The sequence below is a fragment of the Styela clava genome, chromosome 15, assembly GCF_964204865.1.
Source record: "Styela clava chromosome 15, kaStyClav1.hap1.2, whole genome shotgun sequence".
Taxonomy (NCBI): domain Eukaryota; kingdom Metazoa; phylum Chordata; class Ascidiacea; order Stolidobranchia; family Styelidae; genus Styela; species Styela clava.
The window spans coordinates 15,180,551-15,200,348 of record NC_135264.1 but is presented as its reverse complement, the minus strand read 5'-3'; the positions used below and the strand labels follow the sequence as shown (position 1 = coordinate 15,200,348).

At 36.1% G+C, this 19,798-nt stretch overlaps 1 protein-coding gene across 9 annotated transcripts in view; it reads right to left on the bottom strand.

The window, feature by feature from the left end:
- The window catches only part of LOC120334398 (CD109 antigen-like), a 48,882-nt gene that overhangs the window by 6,220 nt on the left and 22,864 nt on the right, over window positions 1-19,798 (bottom strand). For 5 of the 9 annotated variants that reach the window (XM_078109341.1, XM_078109342.1, XM_078109339.1 and 2 more), the window contains exons 19-30: window positions 9,294-9,411; window positions 8,547-8,660; window positions 7,761-7,979; window positions 6,598-6,742; window positions 5,698-5,893; window positions 5,136-5,361; window positions 4,339-4,416; window positions 3,456-3,621; window positions 2,904-3,124; window positions 2,470-2,628; window positions 2,111-2,289; window positions 1,255-1,420 (exon numbers count right to left, since the gene is read on the bottom strand). In XM_078109341.1, coding sequence (XP_077965467.1) covers window positions 1,255-1,420; window positions 2,111-2,289; window positions 2,470-2,628; window positions 2,904-3,124; window positions 3,456-3,621; window positions 4,339-4,416; window positions 5,136-5,361; window positions 5,698-5,893; window positions 6,598-6,742; window positions 7,761-7,979; window positions 8,547-8,660; window positions 9,294-9,411 — 1,987 coding nt within the window. Of the gene's footprint in view, window positions 1-1,254; window positions 1,421-2,110; window positions 2,290-2,469; window positions 2,629-2,903; window positions 3,125-3,455; window positions 3,622-4,338; window positions 4,417-5,135; window positions 5,362-5,697; window positions 5,894-6,597; window positions 6,743-7,760; window positions 7,980-8,546; window positions 8,661-9,293; window positions 9,412-11,546; window positions 11,716-15,884; window positions 16,096-17,692; window positions 17,907-19,798 lie in introns of all 9 variants that reach the window. The other 4 variants (XM_078109337.1, XM_078109346.1, XM_078109338.1 and 1 more) reach the window with 3 other exon arrangements.

Here is a 19,798-nt window from a genome sequence, read left to right as displayed (position 1 = left end):
TGTCATGTGGGGTCTTTCGCAGCCTCGAGTTTCACTTCAGTGCCGACAAGGTTTTGTTAACGTCACCATAACTCTATCTTAACTAACTTAGTTGGATCAACCACAGTGTATCTTCGTCAGTCACACTTACATGGCCCGCCATTTTAGGTGGGCAAAATTTTTGTCCAATAACCTTACCCACCCTGTGCTTGACATTAAAACCACAGTCGCCAATGCGCCACAATGTACTCAGTGTGAGTTTGCATGTTTGAAATTTGTGGGAGATGATTGTCTTAAAGAGGATTACTTGACTACTCAGCTTCAGGTAGAGATTCATATAACCGCTAGTCAGATAAGGCTTTCTCAACCAGCAAGTTCCTGCATCCGAAACGCTTAACTAGTTAAAGAGAGGTCGTGGTTCGCCATTCGATTGAGTCATCTATAATATTTTGGTACTCCCGTAGTATGTGTACCAGGTTAGGTGTAGTGTGTGTACCAGGCCATAATTTTATTCCGATTTTCCTTATTTTAGTTCTATTACAAGTTTGGGGTTAGCCAAGTGAATATACCCCCTGACCATAGATTTCAGTTCCTTTACACAACTTGACGTAAATTAGCCAACACAAAATTAGTTACCTCCATATTGGTACACATACTTTTGAAGCGCCCATATTTGATCTCCCATGAAATATATATTGGAATCTCATCCCTAACTAGCATTAAAAAATACATTTATGGAACATTAATAAAAAAATACTAGTATATCGAAAAAAAGGCTGGGAACGCCTGTACATTTAATAAAATATTCCTGAAGAAGTCTGACCTTGGTCAGACGAAACGTTACAAAAATATATTTGTGTTAGTGTGCAGCAAGACTCTTGAATCACTTAAGATTTTTAAACGTACTTTTTTAGACTAGACATGGGCTGACTACGGCCCGTTGAGTAATTCAACCTGGCCCGCCTGGTGCTGTCACAATGAAATTAAAACCAAATTCGGATGTTAAGCTCTGAAATAGCTCAAGGAATTTATTGAGTTTGCATTTAAATTTGGATTTGTCACGAGGTTATTGATTTTCACTTTGACTTTTGTAACACTGTAAATATTTTTCATTAAATTCAACTTTTTACGTCACATTTACATGGCACGCCAGTCTAGGTGGGCCACATTTTTGGCCCTTGGTTCAAATACTGTGCCCACCCGTGCTCTATACCCTGTTGTTTGGTGCTTTTACTGGGGTGAAAATATAGATCTCATCAAAAATAATAAAGGTACCTCATCAAAATATCCTGTGATTTGATCTCCATCGAGTTCAACAAGTTTCAATTGACGATTTTCTCTCGTTGCTTCTTTGTCATCGATTGTGTATCCACTAGGTAGCGCTGCTGTTATCACAAACATTCCAGTGCCCTCGACAACTTCTGTACGATCTTCATTGATTCTGAAATAATTAATTGGGTTATGTGAATTTTTTAAATTTTATGTGTGCTTGCAAACAGCACTATCATTACTTATCAATCTTGATCGGTAAGTATGTTGATAGGTATTTGTCTGTTAGACACTTTCGTATGTTACGCGATATCTCACGAAAGCGGGGTTGAATCTGCTTCAAATTTTGTATGTGCATTCATATTATCTTGGACTATTGATTTTGAATGATTTATGTTGTATAATCAGAGAGTTATTGATTAATTAGTGATGGGACATGCGGTGTCGCTATTGAGTCAGAGCGAAGGATACACGCCGCTAGATCAATAAGTCGGTGATCTTATGTGGATTTTATCCTTTTGCTCTGAACAATGTTCAAAACGAGTAGCTACGCTTTTGTAATACAAGGAATCTTTACAGTATCTCTTTGAAATATGTCCTACCCAATTTATTACACTCAGTGAGGTAGTTGGAACCTGAAATCTTTAACCTTCACTCTTTCCAGATGTGAGAACAAAAATTAAGTTCTATCGCTGGTTAGGTTTGAATTACGGCGCTCAGGAAGTATTAGTACCAAGATTACGCACAACCTGAACAACCCCAACCTGGTACACATACTATGTTCAATTTGTGCGCCATCTTGGTACGAATACTTCGGGAGCACATGAATTACTCTCAAATAGCAAAAAAACGGTCACACTACCTGGAACAAACTTGTAAGTTGACAATTTCTCCTTGGTATTGTTCTTTAACATCGACTTCTACAATGAACGGATCGTCACTTCTTGGACCGACAGGCAGGTTATACCAAACAGTGACTTGTACGTCACCAAATCCTTGTCCACTGGCTTCAATTATAACATCTCCTGATACTGCAGGAAGCTAAGAAATTGAGAATATAGATGAGTCGTTATTTGTGTTAAATTTCAACTTCTATTCAAACAAAAGTGTATACCAGTACTTTCGAAACTGGTATGTTGTTGTTTATTTTTATCACTGTGGCAATGTTCAGTTTTTCTGGTTGACGAAAAAAAATCTCTTTCTATCTGTCTAGACAATTACCTGAGCCATTTGCAATACGATTTGATTGCTGTCCGAGAGTTGGAAAGTTTCCTCGAAATTTTCATCTCCGCTGTGAGTTACTTTGATATCGAGATTCATTGTACGTTCAGAGAATAATCCGGCTACTGTTGAAAGAGCTTGGATTGCCATAACAGTATCCTGTGAAAGAGGAGAATTTATTACAGAGGAGAGGAAGGAGGATAAGATTAACAATGTGGTAACTTTCAAAAATTTTGTCTTTGAGTTTTATTCATACTTCTTTTGTAAGGCATCTGATGATAAGTAGACCAAATGAATACTTTACGGCATATGAAATCACAATAATTTGGTATTACATAAATTCACATGTTCAAATATTTTGTGCTATCTTACATATCTAGAACAGAATTAAAGAACGAATAAATTATACTTACTCAAATTATACTCAAACATACCTGTGTGGAATGGTATCCTCCAAATGCACCACGTTGTTCAACGAGCCATCTAACAATAGGCATGATGTCTTCTCGTCCCATCTTCACATAAGTCAACAGAACGTACGCTGTAGTTTCAATAGACGCTGTGCTTGGTTTATCATCATCCATTGGACAATATTCTTTCCTTGCTTCACATTTTGACATTCCAGTTGTCTTTTTCTCCCAGAATTTCATGTTGGCTGTGTGAATTTATGGGAAATTTAGGAATTAGCTGAAAATTCTAAGCTTTGACAAATGGGAAAATGAAATGGACCTCAAATGTTATAAAATTTTTGTAACAACTTTGAATGTATCAGATTTGTTCAATTCTTGGATTGCAGCTTTCAATTAATCGTTTTCATCCATAAACACGACACATAAAATAACTGATAGGAATGCCTTTAGAGCAAAACTAAGTATTTTATGAAATGACAGAGGACCATAAGTGTGGAAGGAATGGCCGTGTATCAAGAAAGTTTGAGAACCATAATATCAAATCCTGTAAATTTATTACATTAAAAAATGCACTACCTTTTACAGTTGACATGCTGTCAATGATGTTCAATATCTTTGGAGCTTCAATGCTTTCAACAAGAGACAGGGCATATCCCATGATAGACAGAGTGTAGAGATCTCGGACTGATTCAATTCTGGATTCCAAATAAGTTTGAGTCTTCTTCATTGCAGCTTCCACATCCTGTATAGAAGCGTAACATAACTCGGTTTACACTGATGAACAGGCAACAAGATAGTTGTGGTGAATAAAAATGTGACATATGGTTCGAGTTTTATGGCACACTTTACTGTGAACGAATTCACATTATTAATGAATTAGTTAACTATGGAGTTAACACCTACGGCAATTCAGTTGACAAAAGTTTGGGACGATTTGGGAAGGATTTTTTTTACCAAATTTTCAATGACTGGTGTGCGTGCAATGCACCAGAATTACTCTTTGAAGTTTCAATAGCTCATGACACACTGATCGCTGGTAACCTCCAAAGTTGAGTATATCTGACTGAGCATGCTTGCCTCTTCTCTGGGCAAACTCACCTATCAAAGACTTAAACTGGAATTTGGTTGGAAACCGAAGACTTATCATTCGAAGGTTAGGGGATCCCCCAAAACAGTGGTCTTACTTCATAGTGACACTGTGTGTCCCATCACTAATTAATTAATAACTCGATAATTATACGACATAATCTATCCAAAATCAATAGGCTTCTGATCCGAGCTATGATGAATGCACATGCAAAATCTGCAGCAGATTCAATCTCACTTTCGTGAGATATCGCGTGCATCTAACAGACAGACAGACAAACAGACATACAAACAAATACCTATCAACATACTTACCGATCAACATCGATAAGTAACAATGAATGAAGCCAGTTTAATCCTGACTGGTACTTACTTCATTCTTTTTCCAATTTCCTTCAGACAAGGCAATCAGCATATACGAGGACAATGTTTCTTTGCTGTCCACTCCACCCTAGAATGAACATATTCATGTTTAAGTTAAAGTAATTACTGAAAAGTTGCAAAAACACACTGAGAACTAAGGAATGAAATAAAGTTGTACCAGTGTGTTTTTTATTTGTTTTTATATAAAGTTTCTCGCAAAAGCCATGTGACAAGAAGGCAAACCACACTTGTATTATTGCTAGTCCATGTCAGGTATAGAAGTAGTTGGCCTTACATCCTGTTAATATTTATTGAATATTCAGCCGGTACTCCCATAGTGTATGTACCAGGTTAGGGTCAGGCAATAATTTTATTCGGAGTTTCCCTATTTTAGTACTATTACGAGTTCGGGGACTGTCTGTGTTAGCCAAGTGAATATATCTTTTGCCCATAGGCTTTTGTCCCATTACACAACTTGATGTAAAGTGGGCAAACAAAATTAGATATTTTCATATTGGTACACACGCTCCTGGAGCACTATATAGCCAGCCTATGAATAAGATGCAGATACTTATTGGACACAAAGTTTATCTGTGAATGGCTTAGTTTTATAGTTGTTGCTGTTGGAAGCGATGTTGTGAACAAATCAATTTCAAATAGTACAGAATGATCAAACGGACATAATTGGCATTTTAGTGGTGCCTGTAACTTCGCTCAGAGATCAATATCTCTGATATTTGAGTAAGTGCATGTGGTCTTGCTTCGAGTAAATCCCCCTCCCCCCCCAAAAAAAAAAATTACTCAAACCTGCATATCCTTGTGAATAACTCTTCCTGGTTCATTGAATGTTCCGTCTTTATTCTGTTGTTTGAGAATGAAGTTGATGGCTCGGTTGACCTTTGACTCTTCGATAAGGTCACTATTGAGTTCTTTAGCCGCTATGAAACATTTTGCAACAAATGCGGTCAACCATGTACTGCCAGAACGATCTTCTGAACCAAATGCACTAAATGAGCCGTCATCTCGTTGGTATCTGTGTAACAGAATAACATATTTCAATGAGAAAATTTCACTCCACAAAATACAGTAGAATTGCCGATATTATCAATATTTTCTCAATTATTTTTCATGAATTTTAGGATAGGATGTGATTAAGATATTTACTAGGGGGAGACTAAAGTTAATAAGACAGTTTAATCATATGGCGAATCACAGTCTCTTGTCCAGTTATCAGTTCCTATCATGTATTGGACCTGTTGGTGGAGGAAGCCGTAGCCGACCAGAGGTCACGTGAACCACCGTACGGCGGAGAGGAGTCCACCAATCCTCTCGCACATAATCAACTCTGCAAACCAAACTATAAAATCACCTCAATTCATTAGTGTATCCTTCTCTGATATGAGATTCTGATTTTTGTTTGATTTTTCCTTCCAATTCACCAACTTTCTTCAGATACAAACTGATATAAACATCAGGTGCGAAGCCGACCATAGTTTGTTCGCCACATCCGCTCGGCATTTGTAACAAGTTTCCGAGATTACTGAGAGCGCTTCCAAGAATGTTGCCTGGACAAAAATGAGCAAGAATTATTTTTATACTTCAGGGAACAGTACATGAATTGCTCAATAATATTTTGAAGAAAATAAAAAACTGTCTTTGAACTTTATTCATCGCACAAGAAATTGGAAACATTGTTATTGTTTTTGTCAATCGAATTTAATAAATTATAGTAAACTGAGAGATGGTGCACAAAATTTGAGAATAAACTGCTCAGAGCTGGAATAGAAAGAAAAATTTTCGTGGTATTTCGATTCAACCTGAGAATTTGCCTGTAGCAATAGGTATAGCTTGGAAAGGGGGGGCTCTGACAACCTTATGGCATGGGTTCTCAAAGTGCTTCGTACAGAGCCCCATGAGAGAATCCCAGGGCTCTACGAGCTATCCATTTACTTATTAAAATACTGAGTTGGTTGATTTTGTACCTGTCCAAAGCAGCAACAGCATTTACAAAATTTGACAACGGTAGCATCAAAATATGGCAACAAGGTGGTAATTCAAATATGACATTATCTATGAGTTCCAAAAGATTATTTATATTTTTGTAAATTTATCATGCAGCTCCGTAAATAATAGTCTACCCCCTCACCGCATCCATAACACCAAAAGTTTGAGAACTCCTACCTTATGGCACTGATAAGGGTGCTGATTATCGATATATTAGTTGTCAAAAACACTAATCAAATGTTCCATTATTAAAACATCATCATACCTGAGACAGAGAACTTAACACGAGCTGACCCTTCCACGGCATCTTCAGGAATGTTGACATTGAAAGTCACTGATTCAGGAACACCGTCGTCTGTTTCTTTATCAATGATACTACTGTGAGATTCAATCTTCTGAATTCCTTCAGGCTAAGAAAAATAAGAATTCAAAGTTCATAAAAGATTTCGAGAAGGATTACTCTAAGCAAGGCTATACACTATAGCACTGATAAATAATGAGTTGGCATGAGAATGTACCACAAATCTTAAAATTGCAATTTCTCTGATGAATGTAATTGTAAGTCGGGGCTACGAGTTCTGCGTAAGAGTGAAGATAATTATTCTAAAACAGGGGTGGACAAGGTTTTCAGAGCAGGGAACTGGAATTTTGCCCACTCAGACTGGTGGGCCATGTAAATTTAACGTAAAAGTTACATTTCACGAACAATATTTAAAGTGTTACAAAAGCAAAAGAGGTAAACAATAAGCCCCGTGTCCAAACTGAATTTAATCTCAATTTATTTAAACAAATTTTTTGAGTTCTTTTTAACTAAATCATCAAAATTTGGTTTTAGATAGGTTGTGGCAGCATCAGGCGGGCCAGATTGAATTACTCAACGGGCCCGATTTGGCCTGTGGGCCGTATTTTGCCCATGTCAGTTGTAAACGATTCAAGTTTGAAGAATCTTGCTGCACACTAGCACAGATAGCACAGATATATTTCTGTAACATTCTGCTAGTCAAACCAAAAAGCTATCTAGATCTCCGAGAAAAAAGAGCCACATGCAAGTCCGGAGCCCCAGGTTTCTGAGCTATCTGTGTTGGTGTGAAGCTTGTCCAGACATGGGACATTACGGCCCGCGGGCCAAATCCGGCATGTTGGGTAGTTCAATCTGGCCAGCCTGATGCTGCCACAACCAAATTAAAATCAAATTTTGATGTTAAGCTAAAAAAAATAGCTTAATGAATTAGTTTAGATTGCGATTGAATTTAGTTTCGGCCCAAAGCCCATTGTTTCCACTTTTGATTTTGTAACACTATTTTTCATAAAGTGTAACCTTTTACATCACACTAACATGGCCCGCCAGTCTAGATGGCCCCTGGTCCAAAACCCTGCCCACCAATGAGCTAGACTCTAGAATAATCAAGATTTTTTGAATCATCTTACTTTGACAACCATAGTTCTTTCTACTGCATCTCCAGCTCTTGGTGATGTTGCTGAGACTGAGATTCTTGCTGTTCCAACTTTTTTGAATGTTATCGGGAAAACAACGGTTACTGAATCTTTGCTTGGGATTGTCACCGTTCTGATTGGTCCAGCAGCGATTGGGTCATCCCCAGGGATAACAAGGTCATACCATTCATTTTCTTTAAGAGTCAAAGTGACCTGAAATTTAATTCAATAAAATTACTAAAACAGCAACTTTTGGTCACTGGCACTCACATAAAAGAGGTAAGTTATTGAATGGGCTTAAAATGTTAAAACCGGAATATTCATATTCAATTCAACAAAATTATAAAAACTGGGGAGTGAGCAACTCTTTTATACTATTTTGGTGACTGTCACCCACATAAAAAAAATTAGTTAATATAGAAATAAGGCATAGCTTGGACTGAACTCCCAATAATACAAGGCCATAATCTGACACAATATAATACATAATCTAATAAACCATTTCAATATTTTATAAAAATTATCGAAATATCTGTAATATATTTTTTACTTTAAACAAGGTTGCTGTATACTGCTATTATTGTAGGCTGTCTCTATAATGTAGGGGACTGACTCTCATGATCGTATGGTCCTATCGCTCCATCCGGTCTTTACTAAAAAACATTTTTCTTTTTTTTATTGTATGTGTACTTTTATTTATTTGTTTTTGGTTGGCAAATCAATGAATTTGTATATCCTTAACTTTGATGAAAATCGATTTTATAAGCTCGGAAAACTCACTGTCAGCTCATCATCAAAGTAGTTGAAGAGGGTCGTCTTCATATTCAGTGTTTCTCCTCTGATCATGGTTGGAGGAAGATTCAGGGAAATGAAGAAGTTGCGGAAGACTGTGATCTGTGATATAAAGGGTAATTTAAATAAAATCTAGTTCATGGTCAGATTTCAGTTGATGATATTATCATCCCAATAATCACGAGCTTGAAGCTCGTTTAGGAAGTATCTCATCATGTTTATTTTTTAGTAATAATCTGTAACAAAATGAGATTGCCAATGTAGTACTTTTTTGCACATATGCGAATATTTGAGGTTTTGAAAACATTCAAAGGTTTCTTCCAATGTGTTAGTCTATTGCAGTTGTTTCCAACCGATGAGTAATTGAGAGGTCTCTAATGGGGATGAAATTACTTTGAATGAATTTCGACAAAAAAAAGAAGTTCAATCAGCGGCTAAATTTTATTGTAGGATGTAATATGTTGGAAACGAAGACCCAAATTGGAAGTGCAGAAAAAAGGTTGAGAACTGCTGGTATAGTTTGGTAATATGTGAAACTATCAGTAATATAAAATTTAATAAAGGTAAAATGCAGTTTATTCAAAACATACCATCCTGTGTTGAAGAGGGTTTGTACATTCATTATAATAAGAGCCCCAACATGGTAATGCACGCGGGAAATTTACAATGATAAACATGTTCATAGCACTCGGTACACAATCATAACCAGAAATAGAGTCAGTTAACAAATTCAACCTTTGATGTTTCATCAGTGACTCCAAGACCTTTCTTGTCAGAAACAGCAAAACTACTGAGCTCCCAGGTAGTGATTGTATCGGGAGTGTTGTAGGTAAAAGTTGTCGAACCATCGTCCCTGGATTTGGAGAAAAACAACGTTAAAAATTGTGTCAAAGTTTTGAATTTATATCCTGTTTACACCAAGTATTTTGCAAAATGATTTTCAATAAATTTAAAGTCATAAACAAATCCATCACATCAATTTGCGATGTTGGTTTCAGATCATAATTTAGGATAAGTATAAGTCCAGCAAGGCCCAACAAACATGAGTAGATTTTTTAATTAAAAATTGGATAATACCAATTTTTTTATTCATTCTTATTTCCTATCATTAAATCACGTTAACAATGGGATAGAATAAAAAAAAAGTGAGATTTCCTATTTAATCTTAAGCGTGGAAGTCAATAAAACAATTTAATAATAAATTATCATAATTTGAGGGTCTGCCAGATTAGGTATGGGAAAAGCTGAACAGTTAAATTTATGATTACTTTTATACAAACTGAATTTATCAAAATATGGGGTGTAAACAGGCTTTAAGCTACCAACATACAATCCAAAATGTATGATAAAATTAGATTTAAACAAATAAAAAGTACCGAATATTTCTATATTTTTTTTTTATCAATTTGGATGAATCAATCATACATTTTGGACTTAACTTTATTCTAACATGCAGCAAGCAAGCCCATGCAATCACCAAGATGTTGCAAATGGAATTATTGGAATTGGAAACAGCATTGCCAGACAGTTTTGGTATGTATTGTTTGTATTAGATTTTTTTTTTCATTTTCGAGATACCAATTGCAACAATGCCACTTAACAATAAAAATGCAAGAAACTGCACTACAGCAAGTAAACATGCAAACAAGTTAAATAAACACAATATATGTGATGTTAAAAATTTCATGCATCCACTATTGTAACAATGTAAGCTAATGGTAAAATCATGCGTCTATAACTTTTTCCAAGAAAAGGGTTATAGCGAAAACAATACTGGCCAAAGCAGGTGCAGATTACTTTTCTCATTAGCTGGTTGAAGCAATGATTTCAGGCATATACTGTTTCATATTAAGCAGAATTGGGTGCCAACTCAAATTAGATTCAATGCCAAGTTTCATTCAATTTATGTTCGTGACATACTAAATTCAACCATGCTAGTGCTAATTGTTAAATTGAAGAAGTATAAACACATGCATCATGCAATATTAATGAATTGTGGAATGAATGTAACGAGTAATAGATGTTTTTCTGACAAAGATAGAGGGTTTTGTTCATTTACAGCCTAGCTACAAGGAAGAAGAAGATATATGCGAGCTTGAAGCAGCGATATTTAGCGCAGATTTGCAGTATTTAGCGCAGATTTGCAGTATTTAGCGCAGATTTGCAGTATTTAGCGCAGATTTGTAGTATTTAGCGCAGATTTGCAGTAAGTAACATGTAAGCGCAACTTATTGTGTAAGCTAGGCGAACGTTATTAAACCAATGCTTTTCATAGTAGAAGGATGACGAAGGAGAAATATGAGAGTCGAAGGTTATTGCTTGAACAGTGAAATCTGTGTATCTGTAAGGTTAATATAACACTTGGATCGCATTGTGAGCTTTTTCCGAGCTATTTTATTATTAGCAGGATCACAAGTATTTAATTTAAGTAGTTAAATTAACTAGTAAGAAAAAATTGTCTTTAAAATGTTTAAGGCGTATATATTATAGACAGGGTTGTTATGAATGTATGGCTGTAAAAAAGGTTGCAAGTACTTTAAGCCTTAGTTGGTGACACACGAAAGCGATAATCTCTGAAAATACCTGAGCAAATAGAATGTTTGAGATCATATTTATGTAGATGTAAGTATATGGAATTGCTTTTTAAAACGAAATGTAAAAATGAATTTAGTGAGTCTATGTCTATGGATGTAAGTGTTGCTATACCAAACTGGATATTTGAGAGCATTACATAGTTTATACAGCTACATTTAGAATTAGTGATGTTTATATAAATGTTTATAAATTCCGCAAACATCACTTGAAGGACCTTTTCTGCTGCTGATTTGACATGTAGACAGTAGGTTAGGAAACTGGAGGTATATCTAATTGCCAGGTAACATCACAAAAATGATGAAACAAGACTCAAAGACTCGTGGGGTTCGGAAGACTGTCAAAACACACAAGACAAACTTTGAAAAGTATAACACACTTCACACATATTCCCACCCTATCTGACTATCTGTCCAAATCCAAGATTCAGGAAAAAAACTTCTTGTTACTGAAGGGGTAGACGCTGAGCCTTGATCTACTAATACTTTATTGACTGGAGCTCCATCATCTGTCGCCATGGCAAACATTACATGTTGCGCGTCTTCTTCAAGCCAGAAGTAGTTGACTTTAAAAAAAAGAACACTTCACTTTAAACACCTGTACTCGCTGTACATGGTGTGTACATCTGTAAATAATGCGATTCAATTTCGGCTAAGCTATGCTCTAGACATGCCCAACTTGCTATGCCCAAATCCACTTTAGTTTGGAGAACATGAACACTCAACTCCATTATAGCAATGTTTCATACAAATTTTTCTACCAGTAAGGTTCTTAATAACTGATCGATATAACACTAACTTTACAATAAAAACAAGAACATCAATTTTAGTAGCCAAGTCTACAATATGTCTTCTCCTCAAAGAAACATTTTAAAAACAGTCACTCACACATATTAACCTTCTAAAATTGCATGACTACAATTTACCCTTTTCATCTTTTCGTCAACACTTTTCTGCTGTACTAATTTCGAACCATAACTTGAAATTGTAGGCAGCATTTCACAAACAAAGAAAAACTACTCAGTACATTTCTTTCAACATGGAAAGATGAAAGTCACATTTTCTATGTTAATACAGTAATGACAAACTCTACAATCAGACATGTTAACATACAACTACAGAAATGAATGAATGAGGATGAAATTATTGAGTATGGAAAAGTTCAAATGATATGATTTCTCTAATGATACTACAAAACAAAACTACAGCTGCACACAGTACATAGCTAACTGCAATCACCTAGTTCAACTACTGTCCAGATAATTGACAAGTTGCATTCTCGAGCACGGAACCAACTGGCAAATAGGATTATTTGAAACTCAAAATCGTTATGCATGCCCTCGTGTTTTTTGGTCCAACCCCATCATGAGTTTATTACATTCCAAACCATTCAATGTAATCAGGGATAAATTTACACTAACATGACAAGTTAGGATGATAAGGATTATTGGGTTAAGGATGTTCAAACCATGGGCGTCCAGCTGACCAACCCAAAAGAAGTAAGTCATTTGCAGATTTGCACCTCCCCCCTTGAAATATCTGTGGTGGACGCCCCTAATAATAATGGTATTACATGATTCATGATCACACTACACCCTCGAACCAACCCTATGGTGTCATTTGTCCAGATCCAAGTTTCTGGGAAATATTTCCGAACTTTAACAATACTTTGTGCAGATTTGGTAAAGGAACTTCCTAACATCATTCGTGCAAACTCCAATGTTTTAAACATTATTGGTCCATGTCTCCCTGAAAAGATTTAAAAGTAAAATTGCATTTAAGGTCTTGCAGCCTGTTTTTGTGCCCAGATACAAACTTTTCTATTCATGCAAAAGAATGCAACTTGTCTCACAACCTGAATTATATTTAGGTTACACAACTATTATTAAAATTCATTGAAGCATGACCATTACGCAAAAGCACAGTGTCGTTGCTGTTATTTGATGTGAAGGTCAAAATCGTGCTAAACCAGACCAGACCATTTGTCTATTCATGTTTTTTCTACAAACAAACCCTAAACTCTTTTCAGCCCATATCCATGTTTCAGGAAAGTACTTTCGAACTTTAGTCGACGATTGCCGAAAGGCTCCTTTCATTACCGGCACTGCCGACCTAAGCATAGGCGCAGCGTTCATAGCCATCATCATTGGCATTGGTCGACCATGGCCCCCTAGAGAGAAATATTATTAAACACAAGAAAGATTTAGCGAGATCGTAATTTTAGTTGTTGGTTTTCAAGCTAATCTGTAACTAATCTGTAAAGATGCCAGCTGCATAAAACATTATCAAAGTCATAAGCCTGACTATTACGATGGGCATTACTAATTCCCCCCCAGTGCTGACTACTGAAGTAAACATACATCAAATATCTTTTCTTTTTCTCAGTTTCCAAAATACAACTATTTTCAAAACAATTTATGCACGGCTGTGACTCTCCGTCCGTCACGATTCAAATACTATTCTATTTTACATCCATATGAACGTTTCAGAGCAAAAATGCACATTTCGGATATATTAGCATTTGTGTCGGCACGACACAAATGATGTTTTTATTAATAGTTCTTATTGTGCTTGTAATTCTCTTTTATCATACAATAAAATTTATTTAAACTTACAATTGTTATTACTATAAAATCAGGCGAATTTTTAGACACCCTGTATAATTACCGGTAATGATATACGGTAAATAATTTCCCCCAGTATAACTGAACCTATACTGTATTATACTAAATCATAGAATAAATGCATTGAGCAAATAATTGGGATAACTTTTACATTCTGACAAAAAGTAGAACACTCAAAGCGTGACGTCATATCACAAAACGTGACATCATAAAACAAAACTGTGATATCATAATACCAAAGAGGGACGTCACATACCAAAAGTGTGAAGTCATAATATCGACATTCTACGCCAAATTACAAATTGTGATATACAAAGTAAGTCATAGCAACATTTAAGAAAAAGGATGAGCATTGGTGTATGCGCTAGTGGACACGATAGGCCTTTGAGGCGGATCGTGCAAAATAAGTCGGCACATGCACGATAATATAAAGCACACATTGCATGCGAAGAATGTATTTCGAATTTCAAGCTAACCCTGTATGGTCATCAGTCCATATCCATGACTCCGGAAAATAGCTTCGAGTTTTTGAAGCTCCGGACTGCTTATTGGATCCAACGATTCTGGATTCCGTCCTCGCAAGAGCCATGGGAACCGAAGGGAAAAAGTGAAAACCGTTTCCTTCCAATCCGCCAAAGGGGTCTTCAAATAAATTGATAAATGATAATAAATAATTATCCTTGCAAGGGGGCAAATTTATTAATTCAATGTCGGAAACAGACGTTATGATAACAGACTACGATAACCCTGAAACGTTGCTTACTCAGTTTTTTACTGAAAACTTTGTATACATATGTATGTGTGCGTGTAGTGTGTTTTCTAGTTTGGTAAAGATAATAAACTTTTCCTTTTCAAATTTAGATAAAGCTGTGGTGCTGTGGTAACCTGTACAATTTTTGCAATTCTGGACAGAACTAGATCTTTCTCTAAGCTAAACCTTCAGCTGTTTTCTATCTCTAGTCTGTACAAAAAGGAGGGCGAACGCGAGGTTCCAATTCTGAATTTACGTGCAAAGGGACGTATTGTTTGGCCTTGATCGATAATCTGTTGATATGATACTATGAGCATGGATATAGGCAGGGGTAGGCAAAGTTTTTGGATCAAGGGCCAAAAATTTTGCCCACCAAGACTGGCGGGCCATGTGAGTGTGATGTAAAAGATACATTTTATGAAAAATAGTTACAGCGTTACAAAAAGAAAAGTGGAAAACAATAAGCCTCGTGACAAAACTAAATTTAATCGAAATCTCAATAAAATTCTTGAGCTATTTTTAGCTCAAATATCAAAATCTGTTTTCAGTTTGGTTGCGGCAGTATCGAGCGGGCCAGATTGAATTACCGAACTGGCAGGATTTGGCCATATCAGATATATATCAGATTACCATAATAAATGAAGTCAGAGACCAAAATGAGGAAATTATGTTATATATTCTAATTGTCGATCAACAAATAGTCCACCAGTGCTGGGATTCAAAAATCTTGTAACAGGTTCTCTTTTGTGTAGGACTCGCTAACAACGAGAAATCAATGTAGGTCATGGGTCTAGAAACGAGTTCGCTGACTATCATGAAATTCCAAGAACGCCCAAAAAACAAACCGCCGACAAGTAGATCGCGCATACGGGAGTTCAAATTCAACTTTCGAAACATTGTGATCTTTTCTGCTGTTAAATGATTCTATACAAATGCCAGAATGCGTATGTAATCCTACACGACATGTGTGTTCTTGTTTTGGGATTCACAACCTTAGTGGTATTTGAGGTAAATTAGTATCGAATTTTTCAGTTAATTCAATGGTTAATCATAACTGAAGATTTGATGTGATCTTCAATCAATTAATTCACCAATTAGTCAAAAAAGAGTGTTATTATGTGGTACAGAGGTCTCAGCATGTCGGTATGGAGATTAATAGAACAAGTCAACCCCATTTTTAGGAATCTACCAGTATTTTTTGCATACTTCATTTACAACTTGCCAAAATAAACAAACCAAATGTTAAAATTATAGAACAACATGTTTCTGACATCCCAAAATATTCAGTGATTTCTATTTCAATGACACCACCCATTCGCATGTCGGGCGATTTTGCTGATTAATAACACAGATCACAAACCCCGTTTTACTGTCAGTCCAAATCCAAGATTCTGGAAAATAACTCCTTGTTTTGGAGCCTAATTGCTGGGAACTCCCTGCAAATCCATCAGCGTCGTCCATGTCAAAGTCCATCGAATAATCTGCAAGCATTTCAAAATCGACCTCCGCCATCCCTCTGAAATTTACACCTGCCAATCCTACTGGACCGTCGTAATAATAGAATTCTCCAACTTTGAAAAGATGTGAAAAGGTCGTCAGAGATTAGAATATTTTAAAATCTGATATTTTTCTGACCACGAGATAGCGATATAGAGTATTGAGTTTAAGCCTCACGACTACGAAGGTTGTACATATTTTGAACGTACCGGCTCGCATCTAATTAAATAAATACGTAAATATCTTTATGATTACATTTCGAATATAGATACTACCGTATCGTACTGTAAAAAGCTGAATATAAGAGCATAACAGAATAATCTTTGGTTGCTCTACCAGAATTTATCCCAAGCTAATTGACACACACTCATTCATGAGTAAACAATATGAGCGCGCGAAATTTTATTCATCACTCACTAACTTGGCTCAACCTAACAAAATTATAAAAAAAAGACAAAAACTAGTTACTACAAAACAACGATTCCTATACAACGAGGAAACAAAATAAACAATATAAAGACTCTACATCTGACTCTCAGTCTGTATTACTGTTTGTAACTAATTTATACGCTAATTTTGATGATTTTTTTCTGGTTATTTGATATTTACGTTACAGATTCCTATTTGCTCAAAACTAACTCAGTTTGTTTTTGTAACATATACCATACTCTGCGTATAAGATTACATATATAATATTCAATCATTTGATTAGTTTACCGTCAAACACAAAATATTACCGATGCCCGTAAATAAGCCGCCTTACTTGGTAAGACGAATTTAAGACGTGTTTGTTACCTTCTAAATGATCTCTATTGTATTCTGATATTCGAATTTTTGTGTAATTTAGATAAAGTTTCTGATCATTTTTAATAGTGTCAAGTATTTTTGTCCCATGAGCAAAAAATAAAAAATAAACGAAATCGGCATGAGTTATTAACGTATGATTTTTGATTGCTCGCAAATGAAAAAAAAACATGCAAATTCTGTTTAAAGTTAATATGGACCGGATGTGCTGTGTTTGAGTGGACCAATTATATTTTATAATGTATTCAAGACTATCCTCAAGACTACCTCTTTACTTTGAGGCATATATATGGACTCATCACATATTAGAGATTTCCTATTTTTGTGATATCAGATTCGTGAGCATATAATAATAAGAAACGCTACGTTCAATCATAAGAAGTCTGTACATTGTGCCTAAAGCACGGGGTTTTCCGCTGATTACTATGTGTTACACAATGTGAAATATATCCTTCGTTTGTTAATTAATGTTATGAAATTTTTCGAAAAGAAGCAATGTGTTCAAACAAGGCCCGAAAACGAAGTTTCTAGTCTCCACCAAATCACGTATTTCTAAATATTATATATCGCAATTATAAATGTTCTTCAGTAATGTAATACATGCGGTGAAGAGATTCAACATTTTAAGAACGATTTCTCTGATGAATCGGACTCAAAACAACATGTTCCTTTTTTGATTTATTTAGTAATATTACGTCACCAGCACCGATTGCGTAATGCGTTAGGCAATAATTTGGTTAGTTGAGCGTTTCAAAAAGTAGGCGTGGCATTTTATAAAACTTTTAGCTAATCACAGAACAAAAATAAAATGATGATTTTTAAAACATGCCAGGTTGCAAGACAATTATGTTTAAAATAATTCCTAACCCCACAAGCTCCTCTGTCCAAATCCAAGATTCTGGGAAGTAGCTCCGAGCTTTAGTTGGCTGAGACCCTCCAGGTTGTCCAGGTTGGGAAGGTGGTGGCGCAGGCTGTCCCGCCATACCAGGCTGTCCCGCCATACCAGGCTGTCCCGCCATCGCCATTGCCGATTCTGGTCCAGGGCCTCCGAGGCGGAAAAGCATCCATGGATGCATTGGAACTTTGAAATAATAAGTAACCCATTGCAAAAAAGTACAAATTTCACTAATACAATTCTCGTTCTACGCCCTATAGTGATTTCTTTCCTGTCTGAATTTTATGCATGTGTACTTCCTTAACGCAAGTTTACTATTTTGATCTAAAACTAAGGTACCTGCCTGGCATTTAGGCCACCTCAACTCATGCAGTCGCAGTTCGCTTCGCGCTTTTTCTAGGTAAGATTTATATTAAACTTAGGCATCATATTGACTATATATTGAATCATATATTAACTCAGTATGTTTATTCTATGCACACAAGACTCGTAATGAAGATAGTTAAATGTAAAAACAAGTTATGTTCTTTTTAAAACAAGGATGGTCAAATTGGGGCCCGCGGGCCAAATCCGGCCCACCGAAGGGTTTCATCCTGCCCTCTTGTGCCCGACTAAATTACTACTACTGTTTTTATGGCTATAAATTTTAACTAAAACCTATTGTATTACATCAGTGAAATGAGCAGACATGCGATTATTATCGAGTCCAGTTATTTGCAAAAAAAATGTTTTTTACAGCTTCACAGCTTCATATCGATTTTTGAACGTCTTCCCAGTAGCCTCCCAAGTATATTATATTTGCGTGGCCCCTTTAGAAAAGCAATTTTCCACTCTTGCCCTATAATGTGTTCCGCAATGACATGGTAACAATTTTTTCGTGGGTCACCTTATGACTTATTTATTACGTTTTACATAACAGTGAATTTAACATTGTTTCATTATGTTTTATTCCTGTTTTTTTTGTATTTATTTTATATTCTACAATGTGAAAACAACTTGAGTTGTTCGAAAAAAAAACGCATGCAGCATTACTGCTTGTCGTAATAGTACAAGCATAGACAAGCCAGAAGCAGACAACTAACAACCATCGAGAATCCTAACCCCATGTATTCATTCGCTCAAATCCACGATTCGGGAAAGAAACTTCTTGTTTTGGTAGAAGTCCCCACTTTTGCGGCGGGAGGAGCGTTTCTATTCATATCGTTTCCACCCACAATACGGGCATTACCGGGTCGCCGACGCATAAATTGTCTTCTCATGCAACAAGGGCTAGATCCAAAGACTAAAAACAGAAAACGTTTTGTGGCATTGGTAGTGAGACATAAATTCTTACGTTTTTTCCAACTCCATTTTACACTATTCTTGAACGATTTACTGAAAACTAACTTTCCCTGGCTTGCTATCAATGATCCTCCCACCTAAAAAACTAACCGAGAAAATACGCGTACAAATACTGACAATCTAAAGGCTGCCACACCGTTTACAGCGGTGTTCCTCAACGTGCATTGTGTCGGCCTAAGGTTCTTTATACAGTGATGAGCCACAAGAGTTAAAAGACTGAGAACCATTGGTTTACATGACTATAAACTTATAGCTTTACATATTAACAATACATTTCAAAAACTAGAGATTTTTGCAAAACTGTGCATAAAATAACGAATGGAAACTTATCAAAACGAAACTTGGCGCAGATGTATACAAGTGTTTGAAAGTCTTTAAAAGGGGTCCCCAATCAGGAAAGTTTGAAAACAGATTTAGAAAGTCTTCTTTTGGACCTCCTGAGGTATGCGCACCAAGATGGCGCACAACCTGAACTCGGGTTGTGTACCAGGTTGAGTTTCAGGTTACGCGACATCTTGGTGCGCATACTTTCTTCAGGAGTACCCTTTTGTTTTTGTTGGTATTTGCGATATTTCGCTGAAAAATGATTATTTCTGTTTCAGGTTTTAATATATTATATGCATTTAGTTTGCAATCGTGATTTTGCTGTGAAAGAGCAGAATAATGGAACACATACTTTATAAAAATTTCCTGTTTATTGTGCGTGGTGATTTTTTTCAAATTTGTCTTTTTTGTTA